The sequence below is a fragment of the Dicentrarchus labrax genome, unplaced genomic scaffold (assembly GCF_905237075.1).
Source record: "Dicentrarchus labrax unplaced genomic scaffold, dlabrax2021, whole genome shotgun sequence".
In the NCBI taxonomy this organism is placed as follows: Eukaryota; Metazoa; Chordata; class Actinopteri; family Moronidae; genus Dicentrarchus; species Dicentrarchus labrax.
Genome location: NW_026136704.1, coordinates 6,412,012 through 6,439,259, shown reverse-complemented (window position 1 = coordinate 6,439,259; position 27,248 = coordinate 6,412,012). Strand labels below are relative to the sequence as shown.

The following is a 27,248-nucleotide window of genomic DNA, read 5'->3' as shown; positions in this document are numbered from 1 at the left end:
CTTCTTCCCACCAATACCAAACCTGTCATCTATGGCCCACCCATCTGGCCACCAGCACACGCGCAGCCTGAGAGTGAATTCCTTCTGACAGAAGAAGCCTGGAGCTTCCAAGCAGGGTCTTCTGTTTATATCTCATGCCTGGCCCCAGGACCCACATGTCATGGAACAGAAAAACAGCAGAGGATTCTGATATCACCTCCTCACTGTGAAAACAACCAGCGGAGTCAAAAATCCTCCCAAGCTACGTAAAGTTATCTCTGTTTTTAGGCCAATCATTTAGAAGAGAAAGACTTAAGTCCTCGGATTCCCCATATCACTGTCACTGAGAATCACTAGGTCTCCACACAGTAACACGGCATGAGGTCTTCTGTTAGGTTAAGACATGATAAAAAATGAACTATGACACCTTCAAAGTCAGGCAGAGGTGCCAAATCAAACACACTGTCCAAAAGAATAAATTCTAAGAACAACAGCTAAGACAAGAAGATTATAAATAATTTTGTCTGAAGAGCCAGACACATATGACTATCATCTCATACTGTTGATATCTCAAACTAAATATCTGCTGATACATATTCGTACATGTAGTAATTTTAGACCAGACTGCCTGAACCAATTAATTTGAACAAGTATTTCTTTTCCTCTCTGGTGGAGACGGCGAGCCTGCAGCAGACTAGTAGGCAAATGAGCCATTTGACATGGTATAAACATCGCTACATATGGATCTGCTGAACACATGACAGCAACATGGAGTCCTAAGCTGTCCCTAAATCGTACTGCAAGTGCTGTGGCCTGTGTGACAATGAATTACATGTAGGGTTTTGGAAGCAAAAGTGAGACAATATCAAACTTGAAAAATAATTAGTTTTCTTCTTGCATTTGGTGCTAAAGGCTCAAAATGTGTCTATGTAATGGCCTTCTGCGCCTTGTGTCCACAAGGCTTTTATTATATTAACCATGTATCTTTAATGTCTTTAAATTTATTTCTGCCTGCATTAATTGATAGATTCTTTGGCCACTTGTGGGCAGCATAACATGCCAAGAGCTGACAGTATGTCATTAGTCGCCAAACACATTAAGTACTGAATGAGTTAGAGAAAACTCAAACGTATCATGCAGAGAAAACTTAATAAAAGTATATGGTGGAGACGTTCATGGATATCAACAGTTTTTTCAAAAAGTTAAGAGGAGTACATAATGTTTTCCAAGTCAATGAGTAATCATGTTAAATAATCATGATCTCAAAATTGACCAAAATGATTATGATTTCTGCCATAATCAAGCAGCCCTATTGTACGCTAATAAAAACATACCTATGAATATTATATTCCATTTCTGATAATAGATCTTCCTAAATGTCACACACTGGACCGGTAATGTCTATATCTGTATTTTGAATCTGCAGCAGCAGGGTATGGTTCCACCACGTCTCCTGGCTACCTCCATTCCTACTTGCTGCTCTCCACTTAGTATAATCTCAACATGCAGCTAAAAAGAACTAACCAGACTGTGCCAGACGGTTTGTCACACAGAACCACCTGGAAGTAATTGCTGGTAACTTTGTAAAGATTGTCCATCACCGTCCATAACAAACTCTTACCGAAGTCGGGAGAAGAGAGAAAACATATTTTCCATTGAGAAAAGCCTTCAGTGCTGTTCTTTGTTTTCAGTGAAGAAAAACTCTCCAGTTCTGATATAAGTGATGCTAGCAGCATCTATGCTAACCTCTATGGAGCTACGTACCAGCCAGTTCTTCTGCAAAGGACGCTAATTCATTTAATGCCACTGTACAGGCCATGATATTGACGGATGGCAAGATGGATTCTCACATGATCACATGATTTTGCAATAGGGGTGAGTATTGGCAAGAACATCACGATACGATACGATACGTATCACGATACTTTGGTCACAATACAATAGTATCACCATCTATCACGATATCCGATATTGCGATATAAATAGAGATGAAAACACAAGTATCTGTATATATACATCAGATGACATTGAGTCAAAACTATTTCATTCAAAACAGCCTCTCCATTTTATTAATTTCCATGACATTCACTGAAACAAATATTGAAAATAAAATGCGGTGTTACACACTGCAGTTGAAACCATAAAATGAAGTGCATTAAATTTCTTGTCACTGAAACTACTGTAAATATCTCAAAGTAACCATTAATCTCTTTTCCCTGACCAACAAACTGAAATCATTGTAACCTGCAGTACGACTCACAGTGCAGCTGAAAACATAAAGAATAAAGTACCCTGAGTGTTGTAACGCGGCTCCAAACAATGTAGCATCCAACTGAAGCCAACGTTGTCTACCACGCTATAAGGGCGCAAATCTTTAAATGCACCATCGACTCTGTGATACGCTGAGCACGAGGTGAGGTAGATGGTAGGAAGTTGTCCAGCGTAGGGGTGGGCAATATGGGCAAAAAATAATATCTCATTATTTTGGGGGATTTTGGCGATAACGATAATCAGTCGATATCCTTTAATATGTGATTGGAATATTCTGAGTTGTGTCCACCAAACACATTTTTAGCACTGAGAGCACTCAAAAACTCATTTTCCGAACAGATTTCAACTTAAAGCTGAGCGCTGCACTAAAAAAGTATTTTCGAAACTAAACCATTTCCATGCCAGAGAGGTAGACCCACGTCTCGGCACTAAATCATCTGAAGTACCGGTAGCTTCAGGGACTGGAGGTGCTTGCACTTTCTCTCTACCATAACAATGCGCTGCTAAACTGTTGCAAGGAGGGTGCTAGCGTGATCACGTAGGTCCACTAGTCGTGTGACTGAATCCTGCAATGCTGTAGAGCGTTGCTGCACCGTGTATTAAGTGGATGTGAGGAGTTTCCGCGTACGTCTCAGTATTTTTGGCGAAGTAATTTAAATACTCGATAATGGAAATTTGCACATCGTCAAAACAACAATGACGATATTATCGCAAATGATATATATCACCCATCTCTAGTCTGGCGTAGTCTGGTTTGGCTCAATCCGTTTTGGCGGCTGCTTCTGTGCTAATATCTCGGCGTGGTGTCTTGCTAGGTGCACTCGCAAGTTCGTTGTGTTCCCACAATATTTCACGGCAGCGAGACAATGCTTATAAACGGCATTATCTTTATCCAACCCGTTGTTTTTACAATCTTTTTTAAAGGCATACTATGCAGTTTTCCGGTTTTGTCAAACAGTTACCCCTAGAGTCGCTGCGGAGTACTTGTATTTAACGTTAACTGTCGTAAATACCACTCACCGGCTCTGCGTCTCTGCACTCACGGCCTGATCCCCTCCCCCCGTATACCAGTACATGTTCAGTAGGATGGAAGTGTCGGACATCGAACAGGCAAAGATAGACTCCGAAGATGTCTACTGACCAGGTAACGTCTGAGTGAATGCCTGCTAGTGTCTTCCATTGAGGCTGCTTCTTATGTCGCTGATGTATGTGATGTCGCGCCGTAAAGCAATTCGGGATTCTCGCGAGATCTGGCAGGAGGCCACCTTTCAGACTTGCATTGCTGGTTCTGCCAATGGCGTTCCTCTCCTGCTTTGCTATAGCCATTTTGGAAAGACCTCAGCCACTCTCTCTAATACAGAAATACATGCGCCACACAGCAGAGTCGCTCTTCGGCGCCATCTACCGGAGTGGAGGTACGAAAGTCGTACTGTATTCACAACGCGTATAAACATGAATCATTATTCTTTTTAAAAATCGATCTTCGGTGTTGAAAAATCAATATTATATTGGGCGGCAAAGTATCGCGATATATTGCCGTATCAATATTTTTACCCACCCCTATTTTGCAAGTCCAGCTGCCGGCCTGCTGCTAACACTAGAGCAGGATGTAGCATACATTTGAGAAAATGCTTACCACTATGACATGATCAAGTCTGCAAACTAATATCATAAACACAGTTTATAGTCCGGATAATAAGCTGTGTTCAAAAGAGCAGCAGCTGCCGTCCCTCTCCCTGCCAATGCTACAGAACTCCGCGGTACGACTGTCATTGTGTATACATTGAATGGAAGCGTCTCCATCACTTCCCACACTGTCCAAGTGTCTTTCATTCACAAATTCTACAATATGACTGAATCTGTTCAACCATCTTCAACATTCAATGCAACCCATTATTCATCTTGTCTTTCAGACCTACTTCTGTCCAACCCACCACCTCTAGCATCACCACTAGGGGAGATCCCAGTGAAAGTTATGGTATCTGATGTTGTTACATTTCATCTACATGAGCCTGTAACAAAAACATCATATTATGACTGTAATAACCAGATTAACATTTTGTTGTTCTTGGATACAGCATACTCCAATGCTCTGAAGCAATCCACCTGCACATACTCATTACATACATTCTGCATTCAAAGGTAAACTGCCTACTCTTAAAAGTGAAAAACAAATTATGAAATAGCATGCAAGTGGATTATAAACACCAGAACTCGGAAAAGCCAATGTTATATATTTTGTTAATGTTTGAGTTCTAACCACATCTTCAGAGTTCTCTCCAAATGCCACAATGTGGTCATTGGCTAAATAGTGCAGCAGTGAGACAGAAACCACTTTCCCTGAAGCCAAACAACTTGTCGTTCACCACCGCTGAAACCCAAGCAGGCCACTGTATGTCAGATGGAGATCCCTGGGTATTAATTAACAGTGTAGCTGAAGCAGAGACAGCGAGCGCAGAAGAAAAAGATTGAGAGAGTGAGAGCGTTCTCTATGACAACTGTTGACAAGCTTTAAATCCTCCATACTCCCCTTCATCCTCACCTCCATCATCAAGCTGTCAGCAAGGACTTGTCGTACCATTTGAATTGTTTATGGAAGTATTAATATGCCGTTTTAGGGAGTAAAAATAAAGACTCATGTCATTGTGTGACAGGTGCAGCAGAAGACAAGCAGAACAGAGGTGCCCCGTGGAGTTTGGTGAGGTAAAACATGTTGTAAACCAACGGACAAACAAGCACCCCACTGGCAAACAAGAAAACGACTGACTGATGGTAGTACAGGTGCACCGACAAAGAGAACCTGTGCATTGGCCCATTAGTTGGTAAAAAATGTCAGCAGTCCATCAGCAGATGTGACATGTTTTCTGGAGAATGATGCACACTTACAGTGGCAGCATGGTGGCTCGATGGTTAGCACTGTCACCTCACAGCAAGGTCCTGGGAATGGAGTGTGCATGTTGGTGCTCTGGTTTCCCCCACCATCAAAAACATTAGGTCAATTCTCCAGATCTGGAGTTGATCCCCGGACACCGCACGGTGGCTGACTACTGCTCCTAATACTCAGGATGGGTCAAATGCAGAGAATGAGTTTCCCGAAGTCAGAAACAATAAAGGATAACCTAACTTACTGAACACAGTCTGATGGCAGAACAGCTTGCAGAGAAAATCTGAACCACATGATTCAATTTGATTAATTACAATCATTATACTGTATCATCATCACCGCCAATGACCCACTTTCTCTGCACCCACACGACTGCAGCCAACGTTGTCCAGTGCACGTAAGTGGGTATAGGAGTCTCAAAGGGCATATTTCATTCAATTATACAGCACTCTCATGCGTGCATTTATGGAGATGATTTCACACATTTCAAAAGCTGACATAAGCTTCAGCATGCTTTTCTGAAGGTGTAATTGATAGTCATTAGTATTGATAGTTTGCCTCAGGATAATCACCAACTGGAGTTTACTCAGCCTTTTATTGGCAAATGAAGGAAGCATTGTGTTTACAGGCACATTTACCCAAAAAGAACATGGAGTATCCCCACAAATGCTTGTGATGTTGACATAAAGTGGCTGCACTCTTGCTACATCTACAGTACATCTAGACACTGACAACAATCTGGCTCCAGCTGGATTTTCCATCCAGACTGCTGTCTAAGAGAAAGAGACTATATTCATCTTAAACTGTCCCACTTTCCAGTCCATAAAAATCAGACATCTCCCAAACCAGAGCCTCGCCTTGGACCCCATTTATAGGAGCGGAGAGCCGGCTTTTCCAGCCAGACCTGTCACACACACACACACACACACACACACACACACACACACACACACACACACACACACACACACACACACACACACACACACACACACACACACACACACACACACACACACACACAGACCCAGATTTGGCCTGTTGGGTCCTGGTTTCATCCCCCACACACAAATGCACACTTTCTCCATCCACTCACAATTCCAAATTAAATTCTGACAGACATGCATCCACTACAGCTGTAGACTGGCATGGATAAGGTTTCTGCTGCCTGCAGCTTCTCTTGCCTCCCACCAAACAGATGTCAGATTATATAAAAACCTTCACAGCACTTAATATAACCAGTCAGTCCCACAAAAAAAATTTAAATGGGATTTTCAAACTAATTTGTGGATCAAATTATTAATAAGAATAACTATAAACTGAAAAAATTGAATTGAATTACACTGTATACATTACAAGGTAGGGTGTAAATGCACTTCCGTGATATTTGTTTAGGCCGTTAAAAAAAATAAAAATAAAATAAAAATACTGAAAAAAATCACTAAAACATAGCCCTGGTACACAATCAGGTCTGCACATTGTTATGGGTAATATGTTAGCAAACAACAGGCTACTTACACAACCAGCAGACACATAACCAAAACAATGGTTGGTTACAAGATGCACAGAGCTGCACAAATCAGTGTTAATTCTACACGAGCTTGGCAATACTTCGTCGTTTCACTCATTCATTCAGTCATTTGATTCAATTTGAATATTAACACCAGCCATGTTAGTGGCTCTGTGAGGTTGTATGTAGGCATATCGGTGCTCGGAGCAAAAGGCACAATTACACTGTTAGCATGCTTAGCAGGTATAATGTTTACCAATCTTAGTTTGGGGAATGGGAATGACATTCAAGTATTTGGTCATAAACCAAAGTACTAGTGAAATTAAAATGCTGACCTGAAGATGGCGCTAGATGAAAAGTCAGAGAATCACAGAAGTTACTACAATTCATCCTGAGGGTGGCATGAATGTCTGTACCACGTCATGCAATCCATCAAATAGTTGTCACAACATCTCAATCTGATGGTGGCAACAGATGAAAAGTCAGAGGGTCACCAGAGTCATAAGGATTCATCCTCTAGGAGCCATGAGTGTACTAAAAAACTCCCACTAGTACGGCTTTAACTATTGCTTAGCAGAGCTTTAAGGCTAGGAATGGAAACTAAGATTGCTTTGTCTTTTGCATGTCTTAATTAGATAGCATGCATCCCAAAATACGTAAGGCATGGTTCTGGTAACCATCAGTAAATTCTGGCTAAAGCCCAAAGGTTGTGGCCCAGACACTTTAAAACACGCTGACATACGCTAACAATCTGTGCTATCACTCACAGCATTCAATCACTTTTTCCTTTGAGTAGAGTGGCTTTTATATAAGCCTTTTATATCATTAAACTTTTATGTAAGCTATTTCTGCTTTATTTTTGCATTTTACTTTTATGCATTTGACATGAACAGAGCTATCTTAGTATCACAATTTCACATGTAGTGTTTCTATCAACAGCAGTTCACAGCCAGAGCACCTCGTCTCCTCTGTACAGAGAAACCAGTTGATGAGAGGAGATACCTGTCACACTGAGAGCTGTCACTGCAATGTTGACAGACTGCTGCCTAATATAGACAAGGCCAAACAAAAGCACAAGGCCTTTCGTACTTGGCTGGTGGAACTTCTTAAAATAGAGGGCCCCGTATCAATATGAAGAAATGATATTCTGGTACTGACACCCGAGGGAACGTGAGGTCGCAGCACTAACAGCACAAACACTAGAACCTGAGAACATTGTCTGCCTGCTCAGTTTACTGGCAGCAGGAGCTATACCTATCTGTGACAAATGTTTGGGGAGTTGATGTCAGGCATTCTCTTGAGCGCCAAATAGTGCAGGCATGCATGTATGCACATACAGTCATATACTCTACAACACATGAAACAGTGAAAAGACTTGATACTATTCAAAACGCGATAGCAAGCTTGTCTTATCAGATAAAGAGCATATATTTATAGGAGTCTTCGATGTTTCTGTTAAGCGGTTAATAGGTAAACTGCATGGCAAGTGATGCCCCTGACTTTGTAAAACACAGACAAAATATCAACTCTCTTGACTAAAGACTGTACATGAGCCAGAGATCCCTCTCCAGCTCATAAACAGCCCTCTCTGTGGAATCTCCACTAGGAAACATGTGTCTTCGTGTCCCGACCCCCTCCTATATAGAAGTTTCCATCGGTTCTTTGCTGCAGAAAACCTTGTAAAATCTCTTTAAGAAGACAGACTCGGAGCACCTTGGTAGCCCAGCACAGCAGATGCCACATGGCCTCCGTTCCCTTTGTTGCATGTAATACTCTGCTCTTTCCCCCTCTGGTGCAACATCGATAGTGATGCAGTGTCATTCTTATTGTTCACCTACACTCGTGCTTCAGGCAGTAAACGGAAGAAAGAGATCACGGACACAAAAGAACGAAATGAGTGTCCTTCGGAAGAGTGGACATCCATAAAATTCTCATTTTCCCTCATATCTTCTCAACGTTAGAACTGAGAAGGCTGCTTCGTGTTACAATTTCGGTGGCTTTCCAAAACAGATGTGCAGAGGTGAGAAAGTGAGCAGGGTTTCAAAATCACTTTCAAGCACTTTTGCCTTGAGACATGGTCAGACAACACGATGTACGAACTAATACGTTTTGAGCATACTGACACTGCTCCTTCACACTGAAAGGATTCTGTTACTGTAGGATGGTTTGGTCATCTGATTGAGATGTCTGTTGGATGCCTTCCTCTGAAGGCTTTCAGGGCACATCCAACTGGGAGGAATTCCCGGGACAGACCCAAAACACATTGGATTCATCCGGCGTGCCCTGGGAAAACCTCTGAATCGTCCAGAAAGCACTGGAGGATGTGGCTGGCATCTGGAACATCTGAGCTACCTTGTCTAGCCTCTTGCCATCGCAACCCGGCGACACAAGCGTCAGAAAGGGATGGATGGTTTAAACTGAGACAGTACTGACAAGTTCTCACACCATAACACATGTTTTGCGCCAATGTAAGCAGGACCAAAGCATGTTCCAAAATTCTGGGGCAGAGAAATGTTACCGTAACATACTAAACAAACTATAGACTTGACATCAGATTATTTATCTCAGGTGTGCTTATCGAAATAATAGGAGTTGAACGATCCATCGGTCCGGATTAATGGCCCCAGGTTTGAACTGAATCAAAATTGTATCTTGACAGACTTTGTGATATCAGCAAATATTGTATCATTATCAAAAGAATCAATACAATATCTTATCGGGATAAAACACCCCTACAAAATAATAGATTTTGGAATCACAGGCATACACCATTGGGACTCACAGTACACTGTGAGTATGCAAAGTTTAAAAGCTGCCAAAAATACCTAGACTCTCCTTCATAGTCTACTTACAGTTCACATACCATGTGTTTGCTGCCAACTAACCACTGACCAGACATACCTTACAGCTAAGCACAGCATTGATGAAGTGCAAATTCTTTTACAGGTCAGTGTATTGCTCAGTTGTGGAAAAGGAAACGTACAGGAGGACTGTGGGTTAGCAATCTATCTACAGCATATTTAGGATTCTGCAACATTTAACTTTATGAGAAGGCACAGTCAATCATTGCCCCTGTTCATTACACATGTACTTCTTAAGTTCATAATTCAATTCAACAAGCTTTCTACCCAAGTAATTGCTGCCTGAACTAAGATGATTTTTACAGAGCCGTGAAGTGTCTTGCATTATAGTTTGACCCAATTTTGTCTCTGACCAACCTCAGAGCAGTGGTAAAAAGAGGACTGAAAGTCAAAATCCATTCTGTTTCTGAACTACAAATACACTTTATACTGCATCTAGTCACCAAAGTAAAAAGGAATCTCTGAGGGCTCTTCGACATGACAAAAAGTCTACACACACACTAGTGAATTTCTGAGCTGGAATTAAAATAGACCTTTTCTATAGTGCACTGATATGACTATGCAAAGGTGCTCAGTAGGTTGCTTTCTTAAACAAATAACTTTATTAAAGAATATTTAAGTTAAATATTCAAGTAAAGGACCAGTGTGTAGGATTTAGTGGCATTTAGTGACAGAGTTGCAGACTGCAAACAACTGGATCTATTTTGTTTTAAGTATGTGTTGGGTTTACATCTTTGCATCTCTATTTCTAACTTCCTGGGGAAAAAACACTTTGTAAAGTTAGACAAGTTTTTCTTGTAGTTCTCTCTTCTGTAGCCTCACCCGACTGTTAAATGAATGTAGCACATCACCTGTTAATAAGGGTCCCAAACAGCAGCCTGATGGTCTTCTGAATGTTTTCAGTGCACAGCCAGCTCCACTGCTTCTCCATCAGCAGACACAGGATGTTCAGAGCCACCTCAGCCAGCGCCATCTCAGATGCTGTGCCCACAACATGCAAGACACACATAAAAACACTCAATGATATAGATAAATAATTACTGTGGTACAGGAAAAGATCAGCTTGATCAGATCGGTTTAGCGTGAAAAGGCAGCATCTGACAGACAGATGAATCTGGAGAAGGACATGTTTGTATATCTAAAACCAAACATTAGAATCTGTTCTCAGAGCTAAATATTTCTTCTGCATGCATCTGATGAAAATGCCTGTCCAGTAATCACATCAGCACTCCACGTCATACATTTATTAACACTGCCCTCATGTGGTTACACCTAGACACTGCTGGTTCTGCTGAGTGTGATTGTAGTGTAGCAGTGTGAAACCACTACAGTGGTTCTCAATTTGGGGTCCAGGATGGCCAGGGGACTTTGAGGGGGAATATATTAATTTCACTGTTATTTAATGGAGAAGAAGTTAGCCCAATCAGAGACTGTATAAGATTCACTAATCTGTTCATAGGTTTCACACTCTTCACTGTTAATCTGCCAATCTACAGTACAGACAGTGATGGAATAACTAAATATTTTCAGATGGGGATCCCAATTACCAAGTATGGGTTCACAACCTGATGGGTACAAATTCGGGGATCATAGACACCAAAAATGTTGAGAGCCACTGTTCTACAACATCTAAATGTACTATCTTTTTAGTAAAAGCCATCTTTTGGTTAGAACAATCCTTTCAATGCTATGTGCAGGAAATATTTAAGCCTATATTATGAGTGAAAAGCCTGTTTGTTTAACCTAACTAAATTAATTATTAAGTTATTAATTACCTTAATTCATTAAACATCATGCACACAAGAAACACAGTTTTCTTAATCAGTGAAAAGGTTTAAGAGAAACCTTTTTGACCTGGTTAGGCTTTTAATTCTTATAACAGCATGGAAATATCTCTATAACTATAACTATATGTTTAGCACTGAGGTCACACTTAGTGAGCGTTCACCATCATGTTTGTAAATGAGGTGGCCAAAATATTAGAACCACCTCTAAAAATAATACAATCCAGTTCAACACCACTGCAAAAAACAACCTCAATAACTACATATACTGAGAAAAACTGACCATTATTATCTTGGTAATGAATCTATTTATGGCTGAGCTGCTGTACTGGATTGTATTAGATTTTAGAAAAAGAAAACACAGATACAAAAAAAGGAAGGTGGCTCTTAATAACAATAACTATTGTTGTGAAATCTATCGGGAATCGTGTGGTTTGAATTTCTCTGTTTGGAATTTCCTAAAGCACATTTTGGTTTGCAATTTGAAAAACATATATTTTTTTAAGCAGGGTGACATTTATGTTTAGAGATTTTCAGGGCTTTCCAGACGCTCATTTGTACTTCTCTTTCCTGGATAATGTGACTGACAGAGCTTGACTTGACTGTTACAAAGGTCAACTCCATTCAAGCTTGATCGCTTATCCCTGATAGCTCAATTTTTAGCTTGAATGTTTGGTAACTGAATTTTGGACTTGATATTTTGAATCCCAAACCACAAATATGGAAAAAAAACTATAACTTCAGTGTCAGTAATTGAGTATGGAAGGAATTTTGCAATTAGGTGTTCAATGATTCAACATACTGTTAAGAGGTATTCTGACATCTATGTCTATCTGTTTTGAAAGTAGCATAATAGTAGTCTGTGAATTGTCAGTCTGGTAACTTTTATAGTGGAACATTTCAGGGTCTGGTCAAAATTAGGCTCTTCATTCACCCTAACCTGTCCGGGGGAAAAAAACAGTCCTTCAAACAGACAATGACCAGATGCCTAACAAGGAAGAAATGCAATTAAACGGGGAACATCTCATTCCAATGTCGAGCAAATGCAGACATAGTTTCCATATGAAGTTAATGAGATCATCCATTATTCCTATGGTCATTCCTTGTGATGGAGAGAAGCTGTGATGGTAGGCGATACAACATAGTGGATGGTGACAGACGTTCCAATAAAGAGTTAAGAACAGGGACACAGTTAAGGGTTAGGGCTAACACTAGGCATTGGTCCATTTATCAAGGTCAATACTGATGAAAAAAAGTTAGAGCCAAGCGTCTTGAAACAAAAACAACGGTTCGTAAAGTGGCTGCCTTGAGGACAGGCAAACGGTGGCTTTATCAGAGATTTATCATCATTGTGTTGGAAAGATTAGACTCAAAAAACTGCTGACACAAAGAAAACATAGCTATGAATATCATATTCCATTTCTGACACTAAGGCCTCCTAAATGGACACACTGGGCCTTTAAAAATCAAAGGCAACTTGTAACGGTGAGAAAGAAATCGATTGTAGTTTGGTGACGTATGGCTCAACGTTTTGTGCGGGGACTGCTATGACTGGCGAAACTCTAAATTACTATGATTGGTCAAATTGGACAAACACTGCTTTCATACGGGGGAAGTGCATATATAATTAATCCACATCCAACCCATTTATCATAGATCAATCTCTGGTTGTCAGTGTTCTGCAACTGAAGCAGTGAAGTTTAATTCCACACACGTTAGGGGTGTAAGAAAATTAGAAGACATCGATTTGTTTAAACCCCCGACTGCTAGATAGCAGTGTTGTAAATGTAAAGTGAGGGCTATGATGTTGGATGTTACAGTGACTGGAAAAAATACAAATGCAGATCCCACTGTTCTAGTAGTGTTCATGTATATTGTGGTGTACTCTTTATACTATGGCAGTTTTCCTGAAATGTGTTTGTAAAAATCTTAATTTTTGTCATATTGTCAGAGTTTTACTCTCAGTTCTGTTTTTTTGTACTCACAACCACCCACACTCTCATATTGTCTCATTGTCACTCTCTCTCTCTGAAAAGTCAAATTTTATAACATGTGAACATTAACATTGACTAAATTAAGCTCACATTGCTAACAGAGTTGGCAGTTGACGAAAGCTAGGCAGCATCCAGACTGAGTTCAGATGCGCATTTAAACTCCTGTCAGTGAGTAACTTAATGGAAGTGTTTAGGTTTGTAAAGGAAAAAATAAAAGGACTGTCACACCAAGTCACATTCCTGTGTTTCCATCGCTTCAGCTGCAGCATTATGCCAAAAAAACTAATCTGATGCGTGCCTGCAATATGGAACAAGCTGGTTTCGATTAGATAGTCCCACTGTAATCATGGTGAGATACTGAATGGAAAGCAAGAAGACAACAGTTAGTGAGTCAGTGAGTTGGTCTGACACGAAGGAAAACGAAAGCAGACAGGCCAGGGTGAGTCAGACAAGCAGACGTGATGGTTGCAGAGATAATGATGGGAGGCTAGGAGGCTAAGATTTAAGTTCACAATTCGATTTTTGCTCAATTCAAATATTTGATTAAATCCATTTAAGGTTATCCATCTGACTGTAGTAGCAGCTCTCTTTGTCTGGTATGATTCCTCCACTAGACTAAACAGAAGCCATCAGTATCTAAAAACGTATCCCCTCACCCCATTCTTACCAGGCTCCTGACTGTGCTTTTCTCTCAAGCTGCCCACCAAACAGCCTACAGGACTGTCCTCCCTCTCCGTCTCGGCTCCGATGGAAAGTTTTTCTTGTTCAGTAATAAAGGCTTGCAAATCGGTAAAGGACATCCCATTAAACGCCTTTGAGAACAGAGAGGAGAAGGTATAAAAAGCAGAAAAAAAACTGGAAACATCAGTAGTGCATATCAAAGTGCAGATTTTACTGTAAGTTACTTACTGTGCTGGTTTGGTCCAAACTGAACAAAACTGGCGGTCTAATGTCTGAGCCGTTCATAAAGGGGATGTTTTTACTGGAGAACTTAAGGCGAGACCTGGGATCATACAAACAAATTAATGTGCGCACACAGACAGACAGACAGACAGACAGACAGACAGACACACACACACACACACACACACACACACACACACACACACACACACACACAAAACAACACCTCCATCTCTCTTTATCATCCATGTTTCCTTCCAAATGGATCGCAAAGTTTCAATCGGTCAAAGAAAATGCGAATTTTGGTTCATTGAAATTAGCAGTAGGTGGTGCCAATGGTGGTCAAATGGTGAAAGACAATGCAGAAAAGAGGATGGAAATATGACATGTCTGTTTGTGTCAGGAAGGTTTCTATCAGATCTGTGTGGAGCGATCATGGATGTGTTATAGAGCAGTGGGAGCGATGAGAAGGCTGTCGGAGCGGGAATATCTCATCTGTCACATCAGAAGTTATACGGAAAAAGTGTTTCCATCTCTCATTAAGAGCATTAACTCTTTTTCAAAAAGGGCAAAAACAACCTCAAGCAAGTGTCAAAACATTATTGCAAAGGTTTTCTGTTTTTTAAAGAGGTTTGCTGTTTCCATCAAACTTTTTCTAATGCGATACTTCAAAAGACATTAATAGAAACACGGCTAGTATGCAATTAAATCTGCATTAAGACTGTATGACTCTGAGATCACACTGTAACACTTTACCTGCAAGGACCTTCCCCAGAGGCATATAACGCACAGATGTTAATGCTGTGCCCCTAGATCTTGTTGATGATCCCTCACAGCCTTCCCACCAACAAACACAACCATTATTTGACTTTGAAGGTTCATTCTGCTACTGTTATGCCAACATGGACGGAATGTCTTTAAAAGGTCCAGTGTGTAACATTTAGGAGGATCTATTGTCAGAAATGGATTCATAGCTATGTTTTCATTAGTGTATAATCAGCTGAAAATAAGATGTTTATACAGTAGCCCAGAGTGGACAAACACTGGCTTTAGATAGGGCCTTTTGTGAATTTTGGAACAGTTTCTCAATCACCACTAAATGCCACTAAATTCTACTCACTGATCCTTTAAAGTGTTCAGTAAAGTTTTTCGTATTTCCATGACCAGTGTGTATGATATGTGATATTACCTGAAGCTCCAGAACAGCAGCTAAATGTACCTTAAGCGACCAGTATTGTTTATAATATAGTATAATATATAAATAAACGACCAGACTTGCGCCATTCCTACTGGAGATTAAAACTGGCTCTCATAAATAAGGTTGTGGAGGTGAAGCAGGGAAATCCTACATTTTTGCCTGTAAGCCTGCAAAAGGGCTGTGTATGGGTTTGTGTTTCTGGCATATATGTGGATATAAGTTGGTCTGGATCTCTGGAGTCGTACTTGCTCTTCTTGTCGGTAGTTATTTTCCCTCCGTCCACCTCTGCCTCGTTATCCTCTGTTGGGCTCTGAGGTTCTGAACGAGGAAACGCTGTCTTCAGGGTGTCCACAATGGCATTCACCACGATCTAAACATAGAAACACACATGTACTTTTTTACAAACTTACTGTGAACCCAATAGAGGCTTAATTATTTTTCAAAACAAACATGCATACAAACATAATTGTACAACCATGGAAAAACTGTTTCTATCATTCTACATGATATCATATGACATCGTATCAAAGTCGGATTATAGTCATTATCCTGCATACATGTGCTTATCATAAAGTCAAGTTTATTCAGCTGTGCCATGATGAAATATTCAGGATCAAACCTTGTCTATGCGTGACACGATAAAAGGTTTCTTGACAAAGGCGATCCTGGCGTCTGTATTGAGAGCCAGAAACTCCTGCATCTCCTCACTGTTGGCTATTTCAGAGATGGCACAGAGTTGCTGAAAAAGAGGACAGAATGCTGGTCTACAATCTTAAAGATCCAAAACATCATAAAATGTTACATTAGGAATACAAATACTTAATTCATGTGATCAGATATCAGCCCACTAACCTTTAGAAAGGTCTCCAGAAGTCCTTTCCTGGCCTCTATCTTGTCACTGTCCATGTTTCCAAACGGCATGTCTGGAAATATTTTTTTGGGACCTTTCACACCTGAAACACAGTCATATTACAAAAATGTTGGATGGATGTTGGCTCAAGTACCAGAACCAAATCAAACTGGACCTTTTAAGCAATGGCCAAGAATTCAACTGCTAATCCAGATAGGCCGGACTAAAGCTAACTAGCGACTGTGCTCACTGGTGGTGAGTCCATCCTTCCTACCTTTGATGAGTTTCCGTAGTTCTGTTTTTTCTTCCAGCCGTGTCTGCAGATTGAGGAACTCGCTGTATCGCCTGTTGACCATGTGATACGCTACTGGCTGAATGGATGACGGATTCTCACAACCTGACGGAACAACTTCAGCATCCTCGGAGCCCGACTGGAGGCTTCCGGGGTTCTCACAGCCCATCGCTGTCTCATACTGAAAACCAACACAACATAGTATGAGGCTTGACCACTAAGTAGTTCAATTCGACTATTTTGACAGTTTTAATCTTGAAAACTAGGATACAAAAATCAACCCTAGGATGAAAATAGTAAATGAACAGTTGGGTTTTAAATATTGTATGTCCAAAATGTCAACATTTGAAATAATATGAAATAAATGATTTGTTCCTACTCAATTTAAAATGTATGGACTACATAAAAAACGATAATGTTGTAAGAATCAATATTTGAAATAAAAATAGAAATTCAAACTAGATGATGCACGACAGAATCAGCATCTCAGACCAAAACAATGGGCACTACAGCCAACCAGACTCCACTGGCATACATGTAATTTTACCCAGCAGATAACCATAAAACACACATCAGACTGGGCAAAATAAAACTCATTAAAGCCATCTTTGTTAGTCTTTCCAACACTCACCAACACTGGTTTGGTCAAAATAATCTCTTAATTCACAGAGTTAGATGAGAAAACAGGTTCCTATTGCTGCCATATAACTTCTAATCCTTGGGGACAAATGTGCGGTCAAAGTACGTCCAATACAAGTGCTTGTTTTTGCCACTGAAAGGATCAGATTGTTATTATAAGTGTCTGACAACATAATGGAAAGATTCTCTACAGAGATAGACCTTTGGTTTAACCATAAACAGCTGTAATATCGCTACCGCGCGCCTCCATTGACAAAATCAGCAATTTTAACTTATTCGAAGTGGACATAAAGAAAAGAAAATGTATCAAAACTGTCTTTGTTGAGTCTTTCCACTGTTCCAAAGTCATATCCTAAATTCACTGAAGTAGATGAGAAAAACAGCTGTTTCAATCGCTCTACTCTGTTGTACACAGAGGGACTTACATGCACTAACATGAACATGTGGCCAGACCGGGTTTGTTAACAAAGCACAGAAAGGCTGGGATAGCAACACAGGCAGGGGGAGTGTGACATCATTCTCTGCACCACACCATGACTCCACTATATCTTTACATAGCTAGTAAATTGTTTTTTGCTGCTATATTGGTCTTTTAAATCTCATATATGTAACCATTCACTTTTTAACAATTCTTCATCTGTAACTTTTAAAGTTGTATTTGAACATTTCTTTGGGTTGTAATCTTTGGGCCTTACATCAGCCTAGTGCCACCAGACGTGGACACCATAGAACAACTGGATTGCAAAGATAACAATGCTAATAATGAACAGAGGAAGGAGACACAGATTTAGGTCATGCCATCTCCTTACTTTGATAGTGTAAAGAGTGTAGGGGTGTGAGCCGGTGCCGCGGTGTTCCTTAGCTGTGATGGTGCCGGTGATGCGGAGGTTCTGGATGATGACTGGTCCATCGGGGCTGCTGAGGGGCTCAAAACTGAACGACGGCATAGGGGAATTGCCTTGCAACGGACTGACTTCAGTCAGCTCACTGGGGGTCCCCAGCCCACTCTGTTCCACACCCAGAAGGAGCTCCCTGGCTGGGTTTACTGAAGGGGAACTGCCCTCCTTCTCCAGGTCCTGAAGGCTTCTGATAGTGGGAGCCCCCTCGGCTGCCTGAACTGGTGAGGTTACGCAGCCATTGGGGTACTCTACTGGTTGTGAATTTACCAGGACCTTAGGGCAAGAGCCATTCACTGGGCTTGGGAAAACATCCTCCAGCTCCACGCCATTATTGCTCTCAATAGATTCTTTCTGTCTGTCATACAGGCCCTCCTCATGGCCTATCATGACCAGGGAATCAATGGAACTTCGTTTATAGTCTAAAGGAGAATCCAGGTCAGAGTCATTTTCCTGGTAAAATGGGTTTGACTTGCTTCCTCTCATGTAGTGCCTTAAAAAGGGTACAGTAGGTTCTTCTTCTTCAGCGTTGTTCTGTTGACAGTCCACCTCCTCGGAGTCAACAACATCATAGACAGAGAGTTCGGGTGTGGCCGTCTCTGTGTCATTTACCATTTCAGTCTCAGCTCCTACTGGAGGAACTTTATTATTCTTTGGCAAAACATGCGTTGTCTCTTGTAGTGGAGCGAGCTCTGATTGAGCGGGCAGCGGCGGCGGTAGCGGTGGTGGTGAAGTCGGCGGGGCTGTTGTAACTGGCTCCTGTGGTTTGCTAGACTTGCCGAATATTTCGATCATCAGACTGTTCAACCAGTCAGGGTCAGACAATTTCGCAATGAGTGGGAGCAGAACGTTGCAGGTGATGAGCTCTCCGACCACGAACCGTCCGGTGCGGGTCTCCAAGTGCGGCGACTGCACCAAAACGTGCAGCAGCAAATCTACGACCGCTCTGGTATAGTTTACCTCCACTGCCTCACTGGTCATGGCGAGGTGAGGCGCGGTGATGCTGGAATACGCTTTCCACAGTTGCTCGCTATCGCCGCTCCACTTTGCTGTCGGAGGCTGCTCGCTCACCAGCTCCTTGGCCCTGATATAATCCTGCAGGTGGCAGCCAAACAGATCTAGGATCCTCTGGGTCAGCTCCTGTGGGGATTGAAAAATGTCCCATCAAAGACTGTTTCCAAAATGTAAATGTGATGTCATTTGAGTAAATCTGATGATAGTTTCTTTCGATACCGCCAGAGCCCAACCGATTTGAGATTTTTGAGACTGATACCGGTTTTGGCAGGAAAATAGTCACCGATTACTGAGCTGATATTGTGAATTTTTGAGCTGGAATGAAAATAGACCTTTTCTATGTGGTTTGTGCACTGATATGATAATACAAAGGTACTCAGAAGGCTGCTTTCTTTAACAAATATCTTTATTAAAAGATACTTAAGTTAAATATTCGAGATAAGAACAAAAATATTACATAAAGTTAAACAAAATTGAGCTTATTTAGTTTCACTCTTCTCTAATTCTTGCTTTTTTCGTTAAATACTGGAGACTTTATAATACTTTAAAATAAGATATATGATGAGCTCATGTCCACACTGAGACCATAACTTGTGATGAGTGTGTGGGAAATGGACATTGCAGAATCAATGTATTGATCTGATGATGCCCATGTAATTTTCGTGTTTGAGTTGTAATGAAGTCATATTAAATCTGCTCAGCGTTACAGGGTAATATTAAAGGACCATTGTACAAAGAAAGGTCTAAGGTATTTGATACATGATTAACACTTGAAGGAAGAACTGATTTAATCAATTTGTCAGGGGTCACCAACTGTTCCTCTGTTTACCTGATGGTATATAAGGCAAGACATACTGAAAGTCTGGCAGAGAACAACCATGCTGAGGTCTTTTCTCCATGCTGCATGAAGTAAAGAGATTTGATTCACCACACCAGGTCTGTAATTCTTCAGAGAAGTAGCAACTCTCAAGATTTTAGAAGAATTTCTCTAACAAGTGGTCCCAAGCTAAAGCGCTTCAATGCGTCTAAATAAACTTTGAAGAACTATGAAGAATCAAAAGTGTCTCTGTTCTGTAAATGTAGAGTAAATGGTAAGTAATAAACAAGCTATAAAAAATTCCCCAACAGAAAACCTAGTTCTGTTAACCTTGTTTCTCTTAAACACTGCAAATGCTCCCAGTACTGATGTCTTTAAAACAAAGTACCTTCCTGTCGACCTGTCTTGCGCGTATTTTCAGCTCCATGGCCATAGAGATCATTGCCTCTTGAACCTCCGTTTCAAAACAACTCTCAGAGGACACAGTGGCGTACCAGGAGGTGACAAAGTCCCTGATGATTTTTCTCACTGTGTTGTGGATCTCCTGGTCCAAGTGCTGCTCATCCTCCACAGACGGTGGAACCTGAAATTTAGCGATGACAAGTGTAAATTAAGTGAAATAGATATGGGCCCCTGTTTCCCAAAAGCAAGAAAGGCTAAGATTATCTGAGCTCAGTAAACCCAATAATATATTTATAACCATGTCTACAAGTGAAAAGTGGCACTAATACTCAAACTGTAAAGCACAGTTAACTGTACAGTGACCTGCTCCAGGGTGATAAACCTCTCCAGGTGAACCACACTGTTGGACTCCAGGACGGCCTGCGAGCCGAGCCAGCCGCCGAGCACCACCAGCAGGCTGGTGAACACGCACAGCAGCCAGATGTTGACCAGCAGGTGGAACAGTACCAGCCATGCCAACAGCACACCAAAGCCCAACAGGCTCCTCTGTCCCAACACCTCAGTCATGGCACTGTCTTGCTTGACACCCTCAGGATGAGATGGGGAGATCATGCAGGCCAGAGCAACATCACACCTTGAAAAACAAAAGGAGAGTACAGATTAGGGACAACATTCAAAACAGACAGAGGAGCTGCATGCATGGCTGTATGTGATCAGTATAAATTAAAGAGAATGAGTGCATGGTCAGATTCACCTGCAAAGAGGGCCCAGGGCAAAAAAGAATTGTTGGGCCCCTACTGACCCCTTTGCAATTACCCATCAAGGAAGAAGCAGAGAAGAGTCTACATCAGCTTAAAGCAACCACTCCTTATGCTGGCTGTGTGTTTGTGTACTTTAACTAAAGACATATATATAGTTATTAATACATATAACATAAACACAATATCAAATAAACATATAAGATATTAAACCTGATTAATGATAAACCACTTATTATTTAATTGGATTTAACTGTAGAGCCAAACATTTTTATGCTAGCTGCTAACGTTTGTTTGCACGATGCACTAAACGAATGTTTACTAGCTCGATTATCTTCCCAGCCACACAATTATGTTGCAGAATTATTATTTGTTTATCTGTATGTATCAGTATGAATAACCTGCACCAGCTATGTACGTGTTTGACTAATGATAGCACTGTATACCGTTATCTGATGTAATGAGAAAACGCCAAACCAAACCCCGTTCATAAATTTGACAATTTACTGTTTAAGTGTCGCATGACGTGTATACGGGCGACAAACATGGTTTTGGGAGCTAACTGGATCCATAACAAGCAACAGCAGAACATTCGGCATACATGTTATTCGACCTAGAGCAATATATTCCAACATAATGTCTACTTTATGATAGAATTGACGTTACAGCGCGTTCTCCATCTCCACCCTCTACGGCTCATCAGCAGTGGAAGAAAACTGGGCGCGGGGACAGAAGTCCAAATATTATTTACATCATTACTCTTACATGTACTAAATTGATGCCGAAATGAAGAGAGGATCCTAGCAATTTCTTTGAGGACTTCCATAATGTCTTGTGAGGTGTCACTCTTTGCCAATAGGCATACCTTCTTTAAATTGCTGAATATTTTACTAGAGATACGTGGCGTTAGGCTAGGACCCAAACATTTTAGTATCCTTGCTCGGCTACAAATTTAAAGAACACATCGCGGGCACGCTGCAACATGTAAAGTGGCCTCATATTATACATACATTTTCCCTAGCTAACGTTACATATTATAATAAAAGAGAAAAATAATGAACCTGCCCGAGCTGTCATGGCACTCAAGAGGTCTCGTGAGCGTAACACTTTGGTCTGGTTTGTTTACTTCCTGTATCATGACGTATGTTGAAATAGCTCCCGCGCACCCCTGATGCTTTGGAAGCGCGAGAATGAGTCATTGTATTGACAACAAAAGAAAAACCTAGAATTAGGACATTATGTCGCTTTAAAAAGATAAAGATAAAACAGGGATTGTTTAGCTGGTATTCAACAACTACAGCTTCCACAAGGCCTTGTCAGCGGCTAAGACTCATGGGATATGTTGTTTCATCATGATAAAATGTTACTTGCATTGACCAAATTTTAATGCAGATGGTCACCTGACATATAAAGAGTTTGTCTCCAAATTTAATTCACCGTCACTTACACCCTATACTGTCAATGGTTACACCCTAAGGATACATAGTGGTGTTTAATTCTTTGCCAAGGGGTGTGTACATGTTTTATAAACTGTAACTCACAACTGAAAATACATCGGACAATATAATGCTTATATTATAATATAAAAACTTTAAGTAAACATTATCTAGTAAAATTGTTCTAATGCATTTATCAAAAATATCCTATAAGTTGTGGCTCGTCCCCTGGGGAAATGTTTTGTGGCCATCTCTTAATAAAGGGTTCAACCGGTATAGTTAAAGTGTTGATAAATGTGGTTTATGTGGATTAAAATATATATGACATATGTTTTAGAATTGGACTGACACAAAGATATTCTGGGCAGACACTGAACATTGTATGTGTTTGAGATTAAAAGCTCTGGTGTTTCTGTAGACAGAATCCATTCATATGTTAGCAAGGCTTTTATAAAGGCAAACTCAATAACCTATTGAAAGAAAGATAGTATAGAAAGATAGGGCTGGCAGCAGCTGGCACGCTGTCAGTGTAAACACAGAGCATGTGCCGGACGCAGCTGCTCAGAGCTGTAGTCATCACGCACTGCTCAGGTAGGCAGTGTGAACCAAGAGTTATGGAGTGAGACTCTGAACAGCCTTTATCTGACATTTTAACCACTTTAAGTATTTGTACATTATAAAGCCACTGTGTGCAGGATTTTTATGTGATTGGTAGGATGATGTGTATTTTTATTCTGGTCCATAACTTTTTGTTCCTAGAACAATGAGACAGTCCCAGTGAAGGCTGGTGCAGTCAGTGCTGATTATAGTGTCACAGTGCCAGCCAAAGTGTCTTTAACCACAGTTATGCCGAGACCAAGCTTTAAAGTCAAGAAGAAGACAGTTGTTGCTGTAGCAAAACAAGTCTGATTATGTTTAGATGAATATTATTTATGGGTGGCACAGTGATGCAGTGGTTAGCCTCACAGGAAGAATGTTCTCTGTTCTGTATAGACATGACATTTTCATGTTTTTCTCAAATTATTTTTACTTCATTCGCACATTTATGAATATGACATATCATGTTAATGTTGTGCCTTTTACATTAAAGTCTACTGTTTGTTTTGTATTTGACATAGATCCATTATCTCTGTGGATTGTTAAACTGTAGCTTCCTGATGAATTCGGTTTCATTCTCTCTGCCTCCAGAGTTCAAGAGAGCATCAACAGTTCAATGTGTTACTAGTACAGTTAATGAATTTGTTATTGTATGACCACCCATCTCACCTCAGCTTTGAGTAGCTAAAGAAATACAATGTTATGAAAAGGGAATACTATGACTCCTTCTGAAGCTTTATATGCCTTAAGAACGTGTCCCTATGTAACCTCAGCTTAACTTTACAGACTGGTGGAACCAGGTGGTGTTCCAGCAATGCCTGCAAGGCAAAGGCGCAAGTAATGATGGTATCAGTTACCTGTGTCTGACGTTTGACTAATCAAACACACGCCCCTAACCTGCATGTTCAATCAACAGAATACATACTTCAAATACAAAACAAAAGTAAATAATAATGCAATAATCAACAAAAAAAAAAAAACAGTTCCTTCTTGTTTTTAATATAGGCCTATCTTACTTGTTCTTGACAAGTTTCAAGAAATGCAGTTCAGCATTCTGAAAAATGAAGAATTTAGAAGAAGACAATTGTTGCTTTAGCAAAACAAGTCAGATTAGAGAGATCGATGGACCTCCAGAGCCACAAAGCAAACTAAAATGGCTTTAATCTGTTATTTATGTACAATTTTTTTTGTATTTTTTCTTTTTGTATTTTTTTGATTAGTATGTACTGTGTTGAGAAGTTGTTCAAAGCCATGCAGGTTAGGGGTGTGTGTTTGATAACATCAGACACAGGTAACTGATACCACTATTAATTGCAAAACATGAAAATGTCATGCTGCCTCTCTAATGGTGTTTAGCCACCCTATACAGAACAGAGAACATTCTTCCTGTGAGGCTAACCACTGCATCACTGTGCCACCCATAAATAATATTCATCTAAACATAATCAGACTTGTTTTGCTACAGCAACAACTGTCTTCTTCTTGACTTTAAAGCTTGGTCTCGGCATAACTGTGGTTAAAGACACTTTGGCTGGCACTGTGACACTATAATCAGCACTGACTGCACCAGCCTTCACTGGGACTGTCTCATTGTTCTAGGAACAAAAAGTTATGGACCAGAATAAAAATACACATCATCCTACCAATCACATAAAAATCCTGCACACAGTGGCTTTATAATGTACAAATACTTAAAGTGGTTAAAATGTCAGATAAAGGCTGTTCAAAACAAACAAAAAGAGATAAATTAATTTGGGGATTAGTTATACTTAAATATTTGAGTACAAGTGAGTTTTTGGAGTAAATTCTCTCTTTTTATTCCAAATATGTTTGAAATTATTGAATTTTATCTTATTTTATTTTTATTCTTATCTCTACTTTCTATATATAGCTAAGAGTTTATTGTTTATCTAGCAAAGAGTTTATTGTTTATCTTGTACTGTATTTTATTTATACCTCTTTATTTTTCTACACTGTTTTTGTAAGCTGCCATTATAAGTAGGAGAGTATTGCTACTCAGTTAGAAAACTCTTCATTTCTCAGGTCGATGACATGGCACACACCAACAGAGACACAAAGGAAACTAAAGTGGTTCGACAAAGCGTGAGAATGTCTTCTCTCTGTAATCTGCAAAGCACAAATGACCTCCAGCTATATTCATATGACAGAAGTCTCATTCCATAACTCTTTGTTGTTGACTTCTGGTCCTGAAAAACAAGCAGCCCTATGATGCTGCTAAATTCTCAACACAACAGAACTTAATTGAACACCCAGTCATTAGTTTGATAAAACTATCGTGACAATTTCACTTTTCTTTTAGAGTAAAGAGTATAAAAAGAAAGAAATGTGCTAAATACAGGATTGGAGCCAGGAAATGATTCACTTAGCTTAGCATAAAACACTGGCAGGCACAAACAGCTTGCTTGCTACAAAGTTAGGCTCTGTTCCACCCTGTGAACCTATCGTGACATCACCTTAAGTTCAAAAGTTATGTGAGAAATAGTGAACACAGTAACAGAATCTTGATCCATATCTGATCAGCACTGCCTAGTTTGACAGTTTGATCTGAGTTCGGTGTGTTGAGCTGGACGGACTCACTGAGAATGAGAGCGTACCTGCTTTATGGTCTATTTTACTCTAAATGGGACCATCCTTTACTAAATGAACATCATGGTGTATTGAAGAAGACATGAAACTAGCCATTGAGACCATAAACACATTAAGAAACTGTTTACTGTGCTCATAAATCAAGTGAGAAGTTGGCTCATTCTCCATTAGAGTGTGTTATTGCAGCCAATGGAGCTCTCCCTGCTGGCTTTACAAAGAATGCAGTTTTCCTGCGTCACTCCATAACCTGGGTTGTTGACTTCTGGGTCTGAAAAACAAGCTAGCGCATGATGCCGCCAAAACACAAAAAAACTGTTCATTGAACACGACATTGGTTATGAGACAATCTTGACATTTTGGAAAATAAACTTTTCTCAGAGTGAAATAAGAAGATATCATTCTGATGTTTGCATGCTAAGTAACCTATAAAGTTGGAGCCAGGGGACTAGCACAATCACTGGAAGCAACCACAAACAGTTAGCTCCCTCCAAAGTTAAAAAAATTGACCCTTCCTATGTCCCAACCCTTTTGTAACCTTGGTAAACTAGCCACCAAACTAGCTAGCTAACCTTTCAACATAGACAAACACATAGCATATTTGGTAAAGGAGAACGATGACAGAGGCTTGCTCAACTGTTCAACACAGACCAAAAAGGGGCGGGGTTTAGGAAGGCTTGTGAACACCACTAAAGTTCGCTAACACATTTTCTTTTGTTTAATTTATACAGAAACGGGAATGTAAAAATGACAATTTGTTGTTGTGTGGTGCAGTAGCCTATAATTACTTGCACTTTGTGTACAGATTAAACAAGAGGTGTGTTAATTAAGCTAATTTATTAATTAAGCTTTTGAACTTAGGTTAGGTTAGGTTAGGAACCAGGTTAGCTGTTTCCCCCTGCTCCTATTATCTATGCTAAGCTAAGCTAATTGCCCCTGGCTCCAGCTCTATACTGAACACACAGACATGAGAGGGCTATTGATTTTCTCATCTGACTCTCAGGAAAAAAGGCGATCAGGTCTGCAGTATTTCCCACGATTTCTTTACATTTGCAATTTGGGGGAGTGAATATGTTAGCAAACAGTGGCCATTGAATAAAATCATGTTTCTGACAGAGGAAATGTAAGACCAATATTATTTACTTTCTTGTAGCGCAGGTTTATGGAGCCCCTAAAGCACCTAAATAAAGTGATTTTTTTTTTTTAAATCTTGTGCACACTAAATAATAATTTGTATCAGTGACTTTTGTTTCATCTCCTTATTTCCTGTCTTTTATTTAGATAATATAGACATCAAATATCTAAAAATACTGGCCATAGTTTCCATTATTTTCGTTCTTATATTTCATTAATACACCTGTTTGTAACTACTGGACAAGCATTTGCCCATAATACACAAATTAATGATTCAGACAGAGAAATTATTGAAGTATTTTCAGATATTTGGGGCTTTTATTATATAAAGAGAAGACAGCTATAAAGTCAGTTTGTTCGGTTGCATCCGTGACCTTTGTTTAATCTCTTTCCTTATTTCCTAAGACCTTTGTCTGATTTCAAAG

At 40.2% G+C, this 27,248-nt stretch overlaps 1 protein-coding gene across 3 annotated transcripts in view; it reads right to left on the bottom strand.

The window, feature by feature from the left end:
* The window catches only part of snx19b (sorting nexin 19b), a 48,233-nt gene extending 26,013 nt beyond the window's left edge, over positions 1-22,220 (bottom strand). The window contains exons 1-11 of one of the 3 annotated variants that reach the window (XM_051397475.1): positions 22,114-22,220; positions 20,658-20,928; positions 20,281-20,475; positions 17,975-19,201; positions 16,509-16,707; positions 16,237-16,337; positions 16,004-16,123; positions 15,630-15,754; positions 14,193-14,286; positions 13,951-14,095; positions 10,357-10,486 (exon numbers count right to left, since the gene is read on the bottom strand). In XM_051397475.1, coding sequence (XP_051253435.1) covers positions 10,357-10,486; positions 13,951-14,095; positions 14,193-14,286; positions 15,630-15,754; positions 16,004-16,123; positions 16,237-16,337; positions 16,509-16,707; positions 17,975-19,201; positions 20,281-20,475; positions 20,658-20,928; positions 22,114-22,190 — 2,684 coding nt within the window. In that variant the 5' untranslated portion in view covers positions 22,191-22,220. The remainder of the gene's footprint in view (positions 1-10,356; positions 10,487-13,950; positions 14,096-14,192; positions 14,287-15,629; positions 15,755-16,003; positions 16,124-16,236; positions 16,338-16,508; positions 16,708-17,974; positions 19,202-20,280; positions 20,476-20,657; positions 20,929-22,113) is intronic. The other 2 variants (XM_051397473.1, XM_051397474.1) reach the window with 2 other exon arrangements.
* Positions 22,221-27,248: the final 5,028 nt, after the last annotated feature.